At 42.9% G+C, this 14,905-nt stretch overlaps 1 protein-coding gene across 1 annotated transcript; it reads left to right on the top strand.

The window, feature by feature from the left end:
• Nucleotides 1-2,549: 2,549 nt before the first annotated feature.
• OXGR1 (oxoglutarate receptor 1) lies at nucleotides 2,550-9,907 on the top strand. Its single transcript, XM_006742120.3, has 2 exons — nucleotides 2,550-2,635; nucleotides 7,779-9,907. Exon 2 carries the CDS (start codon nucleotides 7,848-7,850, stop codon nucleotides 8,859-8,861), a length of 1,014 nt encoding a protein of 337 aa, XP_006742183.2. The 5' UTR covers nucleotides 2,550-2,635; nucleotides 7,779-7,847; the 3' UTR covers nucleotides 8,862-9,907.
• Nucleotides 9,908-14,905: the final 4,998 nt, after the last annotated feature.

Raw genomic sequence — 14,905 nt, 5'->3', positions numbered from 1 at the left:
CAACTGAGCCACCCAGGCGCCCGATGTCAGTGCTTCTTAACTGGAGACATTCTGAGTATCCCGATCTTCATGAAGGTAAGTCCCATCCTCTGCTTCGAAGGGTCGATTGCAGCACATTGCTGGCGCACCTGTGTTCCTCACAGAGCCGTGAATGTAAGTGCTGGAATCCTGTTCTATCAAGTGCTTATTTAAAAGAAGAAAGTGCATTTCTGAATCTGGGCAAGAGACCAATTTTAAATGGAAGCTGAATTTCACCCTCTATGTCTTTGACTTGGGTTACTAAAAGACCTAAACTTGAAGCTTAAACATGGTCTAAATTAGTGACATCATTTTCTAATGCAAGTTGTTTTAAAGATATGTAAATTGTCATTCTTTTTATTCGGAGAATGATTAAGATCTATATTGGTTAGTATTTTTTTTTCCTGCAAATGTCTACCTTATAGGTGATAATTTTGAATTGTAGTAAGAAGTTATATTTACAGGTAAACATTAAAAGAAAAGACAGCTCCTAATAATCATCTTGTTGATGGACCAATTTAGAGTGTCAGGTTATGGGGCGCCTGGGTGGCTCAGTCGGTTAAGCGTCTGCCTTCGGCTCAGGTCATGATCCCAGGGTCCTGGGATGGAGCCCCATGTCGCTCTTTGCTCCTTGCTCAGCGGGGAACCTGCTTCTCCCCTGCCTGCTATTCCCCCTGCTTGTGCTTGCTCTCTGTCTCTTTCTCTCTCTAGCTCTCTCTGGGTCAAATAAATAAATAAAATCTTTTTTAAAAAATTTAAAAAAAGATTTAGAGTATTAGGTCATAAGACATTGTTTTCTGATAAAGTGATAGCTATTTTCTGTCTCCATGAATTTGACTAGTCTAAAGATCCCATACAAGCAGAACCACACAGTATTTATCCTTTTGTGACCGGCTTTTTTTCACTTACCATCATGTCCTTAAGGTTCATTCATGTATGTCGTACCCTGTGTCAGAAGCTCCTTCCTTTCTAAAGCTGAATTATATTCCATTATCTGTACAAACCACATTTGGGTTGCTTCCACATTTTGGTTATTGTGAATAATGTTGCTATGAACATAGGTGTAGAAATATCTCTTTGAATCTCTACTTTCAATTCTTTGGGGTATTTATGCAGAAGTAGAATTACTGGATCACATGGCAATTCTATTTTTAATTTTTTAAGGAACGATTATACTGTATTTTATAGTGGCTGCACCATTTTATATTCCCAGAACTGGATATTTTAAAATGTTCCTTGCGCATTTAAGATTTTAGGACTTAACACTTGTTCTTAAATCATTTCTTTCAGCTGTTTTCCTCTTTACCTGGAAATCCTGCTCATCATGGAAAAATGTTCAAATGTCTTTTTACTCCAGGAAGCTTTTTCTGATCTCTCCTTCTCTTATGCCTGGGTTATGCATGTTCTAGCACCCTAATTTACCAGTGTCAACATTAATCGTTTATTTTTTTCTAGGACATGTGTTCCTAGAAGTTAGAGATCATGTCTTATTCCTCCTTATCTCCTCAGTGCCTTGATTATATAGAATAACCAAGCAGCAAGTGTCTGATGAATGAATGTGTGGGTGGATTGGCACAAAATAGGGTCAAATAGTTCCAAATGAGGGATTGAGGAAGTGATTAAAAACAGTAAGACTGGAGAATAATTTTTCTCCTAATGCAAGGTATTTCCCTGGAAAGGCTGGGACCCAAATAATAATAATGATAAGCATAAAATTTAAAAACCTACTATCCCAACCATCAGCTAGGGGAGTTTTCTCACTTGGGCTCTGGAATGCCAGGTTTGCCATTCTTGCTCAAGCAGGCTTGCATGCCCACAGGATGGACTGGTCGTGATACTGCCCACCAACATGGAAATGCAGACCGGCGTTCTAGGCCCATTCACAGCAGAGCGTGAAAGGCACTTTCTCCACTCATCTCCTTTTCGGCAGTACACAAAACTCTTCTTTAATGCTGGAAGGGACCGTAGAGTCCAATGACTCAGAGCCCTGTTATCTTGGATGATGTGGCTGAGTTTCAGAGAAGCGAAGAGGCTGTTGTTCCCAAGTCCTATGGCAAGAGGGCTTCGACCTAGATCTGGAGATCCACACAAATGCTCTTCTTACACAGTTACAAACTATTTTTAAACGACTTTGCAGAGTGGTGGAGGACAGGCCTGTAATTGGATACAGTGAAAAATACACTTCAGTGGAAGTCTTTAATTTAGAGGGTCAGATTGAAGTTGCTTCCATTCCAAGCTAGATAAAAGGCCCTGAACTGTGGGCAAGCAGGCGATGGTGCCGATAGTTCTGGAGCCCGGCAAGAGGACCCCAACCCTCCTGGGGCAAGAGCCCACCTCTGCAAATACTCCCTTTGTGCAGGCTCGCGACCAGCCGACATGGAGGATGTCCAGAGCTCCCGGGAGTGGAAGTTGCTGCCCCTGGTCGGCCTCCAAAGCGGGCGAGGGAGGATGCTGTCTGCTGGGGCGGGACCAGGAGCATGCACCTGCCGCCGGGCTCAGAGGGGTGGGAGGGGCAGGGGCGGTGCGCGGGACCTGGGCTCCGACTGTCCCGCCGCCAGCGCTCAGCCGCGCTCCGACGGCCACGCGGGGCACACGGGGGCCGCGCACCGCGCGCCAGGTGAGCGGAGATCGGATCCGGGAGCGGCCAGAGGGCCGGCGGGGGCCGGGTGCGGGGGTCCGGCGCTGATCCGGGAGGGACACGGGGCGCCCTTAGCCTGGGGAACAGAGCCCCCGGGCACGTCTCTGAGGCAGGACAGGGGCGCGGGCAGAGCAGGGGCCCCTGACTTCTCTCGGAGGCAGCAGGAGTACCCCGCATCCCCGCAGGGAAAAGGAAAGCCTAAGATGGCCAGAGGTTTATCTCAGGGAGGCCTGAAAAAGTTCCGGACTGTCAATCCCATCTTGTGCCTTTTGCAGGACCAAGCATGGGTGTCTTTGGGGGGTGGGGGTACTTTGGGGACAGAGAGCATTCATCTCTGACACTGATTGATTCTGACTTCTGGATACATTCTTAGCTCTTACTGCATCTTCCTGGTGTTAGCAAAGGTTCCAAGACACTTCCCCACAGTCTTCCCAACAAGTGAAGGAACACTGCCCGCCCCCCATGCATTTCTTTCTTTCTTTCTTTTTTTTTGTCTTGTCTTGTCACCGTGGATTTAATGAACAAGTTTAGTACTGTCTCTAAATCTCCAAATGGTATGTAAAATTTCTGTGTGCCCGTACATGTATTTTTCCCAGGAGGGCTTCCATAGACTTTATTTAAAGATCAAATAGCTAAAATCATAGCTTTGGGCCCCATCAGCATGGCAAGTACTAACAGTCTTTAGGGTGACTGAGTGGCAGATTCTTATTTGAAAACTGGGATTGAGGGAAGGGTTAGAGAGAGGGATTCCTTCAAATTCTGGGAGGACAACATTCATGAGCCTCTCAAATTTGCCTGGATTAAGAATTGGTCTGTTTTTCACTAGTACGAAATCAAATCAGTTTACAGATATGTAGAGGAGGAAACGAAGACGGATCTTTGTGAATGAAATGTCTATCTACGGTTCTTCTTGATAACCAAAAGCAGCCCCAGCTGCAGTTTCCGAGGACTCTGAAGGAATGTGAGAGGTTCAGGGTTACAAGTTTCTATGTCCCTGGTCCACTGGCAGCTTGAGAAGAGGAAAGAATGAATGTTAACTCAGCCTTGGAATAGCACCAGAAAAACCTAGGGCGTGAGTCTGGAGGGAAGAGAACTCTGACAGGGTGGGGTCTGGGAAGTTGGGTTTGGAGCTTACTACAAAATTAACAGATACCTTAGGAAAATCACATTTCATCCTTAATCCCACTTGTTCCCACCAAATGGGCAAGAGTGTGCCATGGACATACAGTGGTATATGCTGCTACTTGAATAGATGCTATTTCTGTTCCTATCTTCCCTATCTGCAGAAGCTTGGTATCCCAGTGTGTGAGGTTCATGGGCAAGTTGGCATTTAGGATAGCGGTCCCCAAGCTGTGTGTTTCCAAAACACTGATGTCCTGCAACTAGCCTCAAATAATCACATTCTCTTCCCAATTTCAGAGAAAAAAATAGAGCCAAAATGATGTGTTTTTTTCTTTATAAAAATATCCCAAATCATTGGCGCTTGCTTTTATTTGTGTGTTATCTAGTTTAGTTCACATGTATGTATCTGGTTATGTTGAAACTTAATAGATCACTATTGCCAGTTTATGAAGAGTCGGTTAGTTCTAGGTGGTCTATAACCTCCCTATGATTGAGATCCACTGTTGTAGCAAAAAACAGGGGACACATCACATTTTTCTTTATTGTCCTTTGAATGTAAATGAGTCCTTTGTGGACATCTGGGTGGTGGTAGTAAATTTCACAGGACTCTGGAACCTGCCTCTTCTACTTCACTCACATCCCTGCCCAGTTCTGTCCATTGCTCTAAACTTGACCCATATTTTGTAAACTCAACCATTCTTTTGCTGAAGCTTATGGAAGAGGGGTTAAATTTCTTAGCTAACCCCTCCTCCCTTACAACGGGTCAGTCAGTCTTCACTAAATCCCCAGTTGAACTGTTATTTTTCAAAACAGTAAGGTGGTTGTTTCTACCTACAACCTGTCTTTTCCTGATATGATCATTATTTAAAATGGCCCCATACCAGGGCCAGGGGGTTATTTGGCAATAACAGAAATTATAATTGTGCTTCTTGCTTTAAAAGTGGTTAAAGAAGCAAACTTTTTAAAAAATAATATTTGCCACTTCATTAACCCTTCAGCCTAAGATAAAATTCTGCTGATGTTGCTCATTGTTCTTTTTTTTTTTTAAGCAAATATATACTGAGCACTTTCTCCTAGTCGGCCCTTGGATACAAGGTGATTCTATGTTTCTGCTTTCAGGGAGTTGACAGACAAACAGTGTGGCCTTGAATCAGGACTTATTAAGAAGTGACTTCTGGAAGTGCTGCCTCAGGGACTCTCTGACCATGACCCCTTGCTTTCAGGTTTAAATACCTGTGCATGAGTCCATTTAAAGAATCTGGCCAAGGAAAAAGCTCTCCGCTGCAGTTTCCTGGGCTCAGAGCACCCTTGCTGGTCAGCAGGACCTGACTCCTATCACCTGCCGTACTGTGTAGGTAATAGTTCAAGGAATATTGTGTCCAGTGAGAGTAAATTAACTTGACAAGGAGGGAAACATTTGCTTTCCGTCTGTAATACACATCCCAGTGAGTACTGGCCTCTCCCCCGGACGATCCTAATGGCTGCCCAGTGGCATGCTTCCCATCCCTAGGCTAGTCTTTCCCCAATTCATATGGAATAAAAGTCATAAATATTTAAAGGCGTCCTGATCTGCCCCTGAAGTGTGAGCTGGAGGAGTATATTCAAGGCCAATGAACAGGGGAAGATTTTATCAGTTTCAGATTAGTTAAGTTGGGCCAGTCTGAAATATACCTCTTTGCTACACTGAGGGAAAGCATGAAAGTGTAGATTTTGGTACCAGGTAATAGTAATGATGATGGCCGACAATGATATAGCAGTTAGTATGTACCAGGCATCCTTCAAAACACTTTATGTACATTAACATATCAACTTATTTAACCTCTCTCAACCCAAAGAGCTGAGTACCATTATCATTGACAATTTAGCCCTGCATCACACAATTTATGATGTTTGATTTACTTAGCCCTTCTGGGATAAAACCTAATTCAGCCTTGTTATTTTAGGGCACTTAGTTCAATTCTTGCCTATGTATTGTGAGGGGCAGCCTTGTTCTGCAAACAGAGTGCCCTAGTCTGTATCTTGGTTCACTCCTGACTAGCAGGGTGACCTTGAGCAAATCACTGCTTCTTCATGCCTCAGTTTCCTCTGTAAAATGGGCATGATCACAGAACTACCTCGCCAGGTTGCTGTGAGGATTGAATGAATTTATACACGTAAGACACTTAGAGTAGTAGAGCTTTGTCCACAGGAGGTGCTATTATTTTCATTATCAGCTACTTCTTCTTTCCAGCTGCATCTCCCACTGCTCCCTAATGTAGCAGCCACACTGAGCTACTTAGAGCTCCCCTGAGCCTTCTATGTCAGTGGCTTTGCACATGCTATTCCCTTTGCCTGGAATGCCTTTCCCTTCCTATTGTTACCTTCAGCTTAAATGTTCCTTCCTAATGACCTTCCTTTAGTGTCCTCCCCCGTTCTCCAGGTAGGTATTCCCATCCTTCTTTGTGATCTCGGTAGCTTTGTGCTGTTCATCTATCAAAGGACTTAGTGATTAACAACTACCCGACATTTATTGAGCACTTATCATATGCCCAGTAGTGTTCCAAGTGTTTGTCTTGCTTTTTTAAAAAATATACTGAGAGCTCCATGCGGTAGGGTTATATTTCGTTAAAATTATGTCCATGTCCATCTCCCCCAGTAGACTGTGATAGTGGCTTGTACATCTGTGTGTGTTATTCATTTTGTATCTCTAAGAGCTGGCAGAGTGCCTAATTAATACACAGTGGGCACTCCATAAATGTGTAAGTGGATGCATTTTACCAGCATCTATTTACATCTGAATAAAAAGCCAATTGTAAGTAATTCTTTTAAATAATCTTCATGCTTTTCTCATTGCAGAAATTCACTGACAAAATTTTAGAAAACACTGATAAGTAAGAAGAAGGAAGTGAAAATCCCACTGATCCTAGCCCTGGAGGGCTTCAGCAAGGTGCTTAGGGACATTCAAGTTCTCAGCGGCTAAACTGAGAATCAAGGTCAGGCAGGCTGGCGACAGAACCCAAAGCTCTTAATGCTGCATGAATCTGCTGCTCTTCTTCCCCTGGCAGACACACATGCCCTCGCATGAACAAATTATGTGAGCTAGTAAATAGGTTGGAAGAGCTGACATTTGAAAATGAAATCTACCATACACGTGATGGTGCAAGGCATGAAATCTACATTTAAAAAATGGCCGGTATTCTGTCTTTTCATGCCTTCCCATTTCACATTCCATGAGGTATTTGGGGGAATCCAGATGGAGAGACAGCACAGTGAGGTAAGGCAGAGTAGAGGATGGCTTCTAAATCAGACTAACACAGGTTGAACCCCGGCTTTGCCCCTAGATGCCTTACCAGGGACAGGTTGCAAAACCTCCCTCAGTGTTTGTTTCTTCTGTAAAATAGAGAAAGTAAGAAACACTTGTCAGTATCTTGTGAAGTTTAGAGGTAACACGATGGTGAAGTGCCTCGTGCTTGAGTAATGGCGGGTCTTTGGTGAAGTCTCTAATAGTGACGCCCTAGGGCGTCCCCAAACAGCAACCTTGCCAAATTGTTTTCCACAGCTAAGCGCAGTTGTTTTTTCCAATCCTTCATTTTCATTCTGGTGGTAATTTAACTTTTATATTATTATTAGATGTCTTGCCTCACAACAGTTTTCCTAGAAATTCAATCTCTTTTCCACAGGGTCTCTTTGAGATTAAAGAGAAAGAAGTGGCAAATTTAGGATCTTAGAGCAATTTTCATTTAAAAGAAGATCATTGTTGGGCGCCTGGGTGGCTCAGTTGGTTGGGCGACCGCCTTCGGCTCAGGTCATGATCCTGGAGTCCCGGGATCGAGTCCCGCATCGGGCTCCCTGCTCGGCGAGGAGCTTGCTTCTCCCTCTAACCCTCCCCCCTCTCATGCTCTCTCTCTATCTCATTCTCTCTCTCAAATAAATAAATAAAATCTTTAAAAAAAAAATAAAATAAAAGAAGATCATTGTTTTCATTACCCCATCATTAATGTTTTCTATTTTCCTTTATCAGAGAGTTATTTCGAAGCCGATTTGAACTGCCAAGCCGAACTCTTGTTTTCCTGCAAGATGAAAGACAGCCATGAATGAGTCACCAGACAGTTTTGCAAATGCCTCTGACTTCCCCGATTATGCAGCGCCGTTGGGAAATTGCACTGATGAAAAAATCCCACTCAAGAGGCACTACCTCCCTGTTATTTATAGCATCATCTTCCTGGTGGGCTTTCCAGGGAATGCAGTAGCAATTTCCACTTACATTTTCAAAATGCGGCCCTGGAAAGGCAGCACCGTCATCATGCTGAACCTGGCTTGCACAGACCTGCTCTATCTGACCAGCTTCCCTTTCCTGATTCACTACTACGCCAGCGATGAAAACTGGATCTTTGGGGCTTTCATGTGCAAGTTTATCCGCTTCGGATTCCATTTCAATCTGTACAGCAGCATCCTCTTCCTCACCTGCTTTAGCATCTTCCGGTACTTTGTGATCATTCACCCCCTGAGCTGCTTTTCCATTCACAAAACTCGATGGGCCGTGGTGGCCTGCGCTGTGGTGTGGATCGTTTCACTGGTGGCCGTTGTTCCTATGACCTTCCTGATCACCTCAACCACCGGGACCAACAGATCTACCTGCCTTGACCTCACCAGTTCGGATGACCTCGCCACCATCAAATGGTACAATCTAATTTTGACGGCCACTACTTTCTGCCTTCCCCTGGTGATAGTGACACTTTGCTATACGACGATCATCTACACCCTAACCCAAGGACCTCACAACCACAGTTGCCTGAAGCAGAAAGCTAGAAGGCTAACCATCCTGCTACTCCTCGTGTTTTATATATGTTTTTTACCCTTCCACATCTTGAGGGTCATCCGGATCGAATCTCGCCTGCTTTCAATCAGCTGCTCTGTTGAGAACCAGATCCATGAAGCTTACATCGTTTCTAGACCCTTGGCTGCCCTGAACACCTTTGGTAACCTACTACTGTACGTGGTGGTCAGTGACAACTTTCAGCAGGCCATCTGCTCCATGGTGAGATGCAACGCAAGTGCGGACCTAGAGCAAGCAAAAAAAATCAGTTACTCAAACAACCCTTGACATACTTCAGCTAGTCAGCCAGGAAGAGCCTGCTCAGACTTGAACTTCTAAGAAGTCCAGAATAGCTCCCTCAATGGTTCTCAGTAAATATTGTATGTTCAGGTAATTACGTGCCAAAGCCAGGACAGGGCCACCAGGAATTCTGTGCAACCCATTTATTGAGATCTTCCCTAGGGTCGACGTAAGAATGGGATACACACCTATCAGTAGAGGATTCACGTGTGGAATTGAAACTATTGGAACTCAGGGACATCTTGAAAAATCTAGGATATCTAGTCTCACCAACTTACTCTGTATAAATAAAACTACGAGTTTCAGTAGTTTTATAAAATCGAAAGTTCACCCACTTGCCCCAGTTAAGTTAGGTGCCAAGACTGAAGAAAGACACTCTTCTCACACTTGGTTTCATGCTCCTTCATACTCGGGCCTGTCCGTATTGAACCCTTAGACTATGCAAGGCATTATTTGTCTCTTTCTCAGTATTCTTTTTATTTTCATTTCATGTCCTTAAGACTTTTTTTCTTCAAACTTTGCTTTGAGATCATTAAACTGTGTTTCTCACTAGGCTTTCATCAGTTTAGATTCAAGCCAACTGATACAATATGCTTGAGACAATTCAAAGATGTCTATGCAGATGAATGACTGACATACCCGTAAGATATTGGAGGCATTATGTCTTTATTGGTGTAGATATTTTTAGAAGTTGTTACTGAATTGAGAAAAATTATCAAGTTGTATTAGTAATTACCAACACATCCCTGGAAAGGGAGGAGGGGCCTCTTTTGGGGGAACAGAAGTACTTTGAAATGTCATGTATATATTGGGTATTAAGTAAAATCTAAGTGTTTTGATTTCTGTGGAAAATTATCCCAGGAAACACCAATTCTCTTTAGATACCTTTCTCTTTTGTGACTCTCTTGAAAACATGTTATCTATTTATTGTAACAGCTAAGGCTGTTTTTGAGTTATGTGTGTGCTTAATTATCACTAAGTATAAATATTTGAGAAAATGCCTAGTCTGGATATTTAAAACCTTAGTCAATGTGTTGATACAATTAATAAACTAATTTAAAATCACTGAATAAGCTGGTAACATTTTTTCTGTGAAAACGCAGCTTTACCGTTATTCTACTTACATGAAGCTTATGTTCTCTGTGTTTAGGAAGCAAAAAATAATTTTAAGAATCCGTTTTAGAATAAGGTTGGAATAGATGGTTGAAACAGAAGAATGAGTACCATGGGAATGCTTTGTGACTTTCAGGTGCTTCTAGAACATTAGACCTAAGTGAGGACGATGGGGGGAACCTGTGCCAAGCAGGTGGGGGTGGGGTGGGGGGGAGGCAGTGGCTCTGCACATGGACCTTTCTGGATGACGGCGCTGTCTTCACCACCCGCCTTCTGAGCCATCCTCTTTGGGGCCTTTCTATAGCATAAGGAATGAGCTGTTTGACTGGAGGGCTCAACGTGCTCACGTATGCAGACTGCACAGCATGGGGCAGCATCCCGAGGTCCACTGGAAACCTGGAGGTTGGGTCACTCCCCTCTCCTGTCTCCCAAATGCCCAGCCCAGCTCCGGGGCCCTCACCAAAGTGTGGCCGGGTTAGTTAGCCTATATACCATAGCTGTTGTTGTTCTAACCCTGGACACAAACCCCTTTCCTTTCCCTCGGTCTCTCTCCTTTCTTATTTCAAAGATTTTGCCCACCGGAAAAAAGCCACCTCAACCTCCCTTATGTCTATCTCAACTTGTCCCTGTAGAATCTTTTTTTTTCCTTTTCCTTTTTCACACCCATGTTCAGAACAATAAATGGGTTCTCTTTCTGATACTAATTCTTCTGCTGCATCTTTGGTCCTTCTTCTGCTCTCTTAGGGACCTTGCTCTGACACTTAATCCCACTCTCTCAAATTTTTAACCTTTCTATTACCCTGGATAACCGATCTTAGTTTGGGAACATGCATAATTTTCCTTTATCCTCAAACTACCTTCCTTTATTCAGCTGTGTTGTCATTCTCTTATACCTGACCTGCTCCCTGCAGTTTGGGGTCAGGTGCAGATGACTGCCTGCCCTCCGGGGTTCTGCGCATAGAATATGGTCACAAAGATCCAAGCTAAATTGGATTCAAAGGGTGAGTTTTATTTTCCAAAGTAAAGAGTTCTGGGCTAATTGTGTTTGGAATGGAAGCCAAAAAAAGAGATTGATGATTCTTCCGAGACTAAAATGGGACCCGAATGACCTTGCCTCGTAGTTGTAGGCCAAGAAAGTATGAGGACAAAAGAGCAGAGTTCTGACTCTCTGCCAGAGAGGGAGGTGCTGGGCTGTTCGCCACAGTAAGGACTCCAAGTTCAAGTTAGGCCCATTGCACGTGAGGGCAGGGAATCCGGAAAAACCTGTTCCAAATTTTGGAGTCACAGGAACCCCTCCACTTTGTTTTTATCTGTATATCATGGACATTTAAACTGTCACAGAATAAGAGAAAGTACCAAAATGACCCCACGTATCCATGACTGAATTTCACCAGTAATTAACATCCTATCCTTGTCTCATCTATCCCGTTCCACACTTTTTTGCTAGAATATTTAAAAGCAAATCCTAGAAAACACAGTAGTTTCACCTATAAGTGCTTCAACATTGATCTCTTTCAAAAAACAGAAAACCGACACAAAATAAAAAATGATTCCTTAATAGTATCTAATATCTAATCCTTATTTTCTTTCCCTTGGTTACCTCAAACATGTCTTTTTACAGTTGGGTTTTTTTTTGTTTTTTTGTTTTTTTCAAATTAGGGTCCAAACAAGGCCCATGCATCACATGTGGTTGAGAGGTCTAATAAATTTCTTTTAATCTATTAGAGTTCCTGTTTCTTTTATTTATTGTCATCTATTTACTGCAGAAATTGTGTCATTCATCCTGTGGCATTTTCCTGATTGTGGGTTCGCCTGTCTTAATTCAATTTTGCTGTTTGTCATGTCCCTCCATGCCCTGTGTTTGGTGGAAATTGGATGGCAGAGCTGGAGGTTAGATTAGATGCAGATTCTTTCCCGCCACCTTCCCTCTCTCCCTCCCTCTCTCTTTTTTCCCCCTCCCCCCTCCCTTCCTCCTTTGTTTTCCTTCCACCACAACAGTACTCTGCCTCAGGAGCTTCAATGTCTCACTGCCCTCCATTGGACAACTGAGCAGGGGTTTCAGGATGTTTCAGCCTAATGCTCATCTCATAAAGATCTCCAACCTCCTTTGCCTTTCATAGTTTATCAGTCATTGCTAATTCTTGTCTGGACCCACTAGGGCTTTCACAATGGTGAATTTTAAAATTCGAACACTCTTCTGCTTTTGTTCATTACGGCCTTTCTGTAAAGATCTTTGGCCCATCAACTATCGTTTACCCGTCCACTCTGAGCGCAGACCCACTGATCGAACTGAGCTCCTCCTCCTTCTTTGGGAAGTCACAAGTAAGGGATGAAAAGAGATCGGTAAGCTGCCCCTCCAGTGCTCTCTCCATGGGAGTGTAAGCGTTGGCAGCATTTTCTTTCTATATCAGCCATATTTCTGTTCTTTAACTCTTCGGGGTTAACAGCCATGCCTATGATCCACAGGGTTAGAGCTGCACCCTTGGGGAAGGAGCTTGCTTCACTGCTGCCATGCTTCTAGAAACCCACCTTCGTGCCTTTGTGTCCTCTTGGACCAGGGCAGGGCAGTTTAACTTTCCCCTAGAAAGCTCTGAGAAGAGGTAGAACAAGACGTTAGTAGTTACAAGGCCATGTAGCACTTGAAGTTAAATGTTCACTTCCTGTTCTAATTTTATTCTTAAGCTCTACCCAGCAACACCGTTTGATATAATCTACCTGATGCTATACAATGAGTCCAGATGAGGGCGCCTGGGTGGCTCAGTTGGTTAAGCAACTGCCTGGGGCTCAGGTCATGATCCTGGAGTCCCGGGATAGAGTCCCATATCAGGCTCCCTTCTCCCTCTGACCCTCCCCCCTCTCAAGCTCTCTCTCTCTCATTCTCTTTCTCTCAAAAGAAATAAATAAAAGCTTTAAAAACAACAACAAAAAACAAAAACAACAACAAAAAACACAATGAGTCCAGATGATATCAAAGGATACAAGGCCAGCAATGCAAAAATCCCTGAAGGGGTAGAACCCTTTCTGTGACTGAGTTCCTAGGAAGAAAATAAATTATTATGCACATTGATCTGTTTTCTTTCAATTCTATTTCCCTCTGCATCCTTCTATCTGAATATTTTCTATTTATCTTTCATTAATCCTGGCTTGTACTGTATATAATCTGCTATGAAACTCATGCATTGAATTCCTAATTTCAGATATTGTATTTTTTTAATTTATGCAATGGACTTTTGGTTATCTTTATTCTACCACTCCTGTGAAGTTTTGTTTTGTTTTTTTTTTTGGTCTTTGGATCTATTTTGTTCCTTTCCCTATATTTTCTAGAACTGAATAATTAGTTATTTTAAAGTCTTTGTCTGTTTACTACAGTATCATATAACCATTGGATCTGCTTCTATTGCCCGCCATTTTACCCATGTTCAAAGGTCATGTGATCTTGTCTCCTTGCATGTCCATTAACCTTCGCTTGAATGACAGAAATTGCATTTGAAAGGAATCAAAGGGGCTCCCCTGAGAGGTTTTTTATTTCAGTTATTTTACTTTTCAATTGTAAAATTTCTATTGAATTCCACTTTTCTTCTTAAGTTTCCCCTCATTCACTAAATATATCACTTTCCTTTAACTCTTTAAACGTATTTAAATAGCTCCTTTAACATCTTTGCCTGTTAAATCTAGCATCTGGTTTGTATTACTTTCCTCTGGATGCTGTAATGTATTACGACAAATTTAGTGGCTTAAGACAACACAACTTTACTTTCTTTCAGAGGTCAGAAGTCCTGCCTTACTTCTGGAGATTCTAGATGGGAAGCCATTTCCTTTCATTAACCAGATTCTAGATGCCCGCCACCTGCATTCCTTGGGTCACGGCCCCTCCTTCCATCTTCAAAGCCAGCAGCACAACATCTTGGAATCTCTCCGACCTGTGTTTCTAGCTGTCCATCTCCTCTGTCTGACTCTGATTCTCCTGCTTTCCTTTTATTGTAACTCTTGCAATTACATTGGGCCCACCCAGATAACTCAGGATAATCTCATCTCAAAACCCATCAACGAATCACATCCTCCAGGTCCCTTTTTCTGCATAATGTAGCATATGTACAGGTTCTTGGGATTAGGACAAGGATATGTTTGGAAGGCTGTCATGTAGCTGACCACAATGGTTTTTTATTTTTTTATTTTATTTTTTTTAAAGATTTTATTTATTTATTTGACAGAGAGAGAGAGAGAGACAGCGAGAGAGGGAACACAAGCAGGGGGAGTGGGAGAGGGAGAAGCAGGCTTCCCGCGGAGCAGGGAGCCTGACGTGGGGCTCGATCCCAGGACCCTGGGATCATGACCTGAGCCGAAGGCAGACGCTTAACACTGAGCCCCCCAGGCGCCCCCACAATGGTTTTTTAAAGACCGACTGACTAATATAACAATAGTAACAATGTAAAGTGACCTTGAGGTTAGTTTCTTTTTTTTTTTTAAGATTTTTATTTATTTATTTGAGAGAGAGAGAGAGCAAGAGTGTGCACAAGTGGGAGGAGGAGCAGAGGGAGAGGGACAAGCAGACTCCACTCTGAGCACGGACCCCAACTCTGGGCTCAATCTCACGACCCTGAGATCATGACCTGAGCCAAAATCAAGAGTCGAATGCTTAACTGACTGAGCCCACCCAGGTGCCCCGAGGCTAATTTCTAATTGCTTTTCTTTTCTTGGCTGTGAGACACATTTTTCTGTTTTGCATGTCTAATCTTTTTTTTTTTCTTTACTGAATATTAGACAATGAATACATCATTGTGGAGACTCTAGATTCTATTATTGTCCTCTGAAGATTGTTGACTTTTCTCTTGTAGACACATCAATTACCTGCTAATCACTTTAAAATTGTGTTGACTTGGTTTTATAATTTTTTTAAAAACACATTTGTGAAAAGCCCA

This window comes from Leptonychotes weddellii, chromosome 3, assembly GCF_054177405.1.
Source record: "Leptonychotes weddellii isolate Sample4059 chromosome 3, ASM5417740v2, whole genome shotgun sequence".
In the NCBI taxonomy this organism is placed as follows: Eukaryota; Metazoa; Chordata; class Mammalia; order Carnivora; family Phocidae; genus Leptonychotes; species Leptonychotes weddellii.
This window is presented reverse-complemented; position numbering and strand designations above follow the sequence as displayed.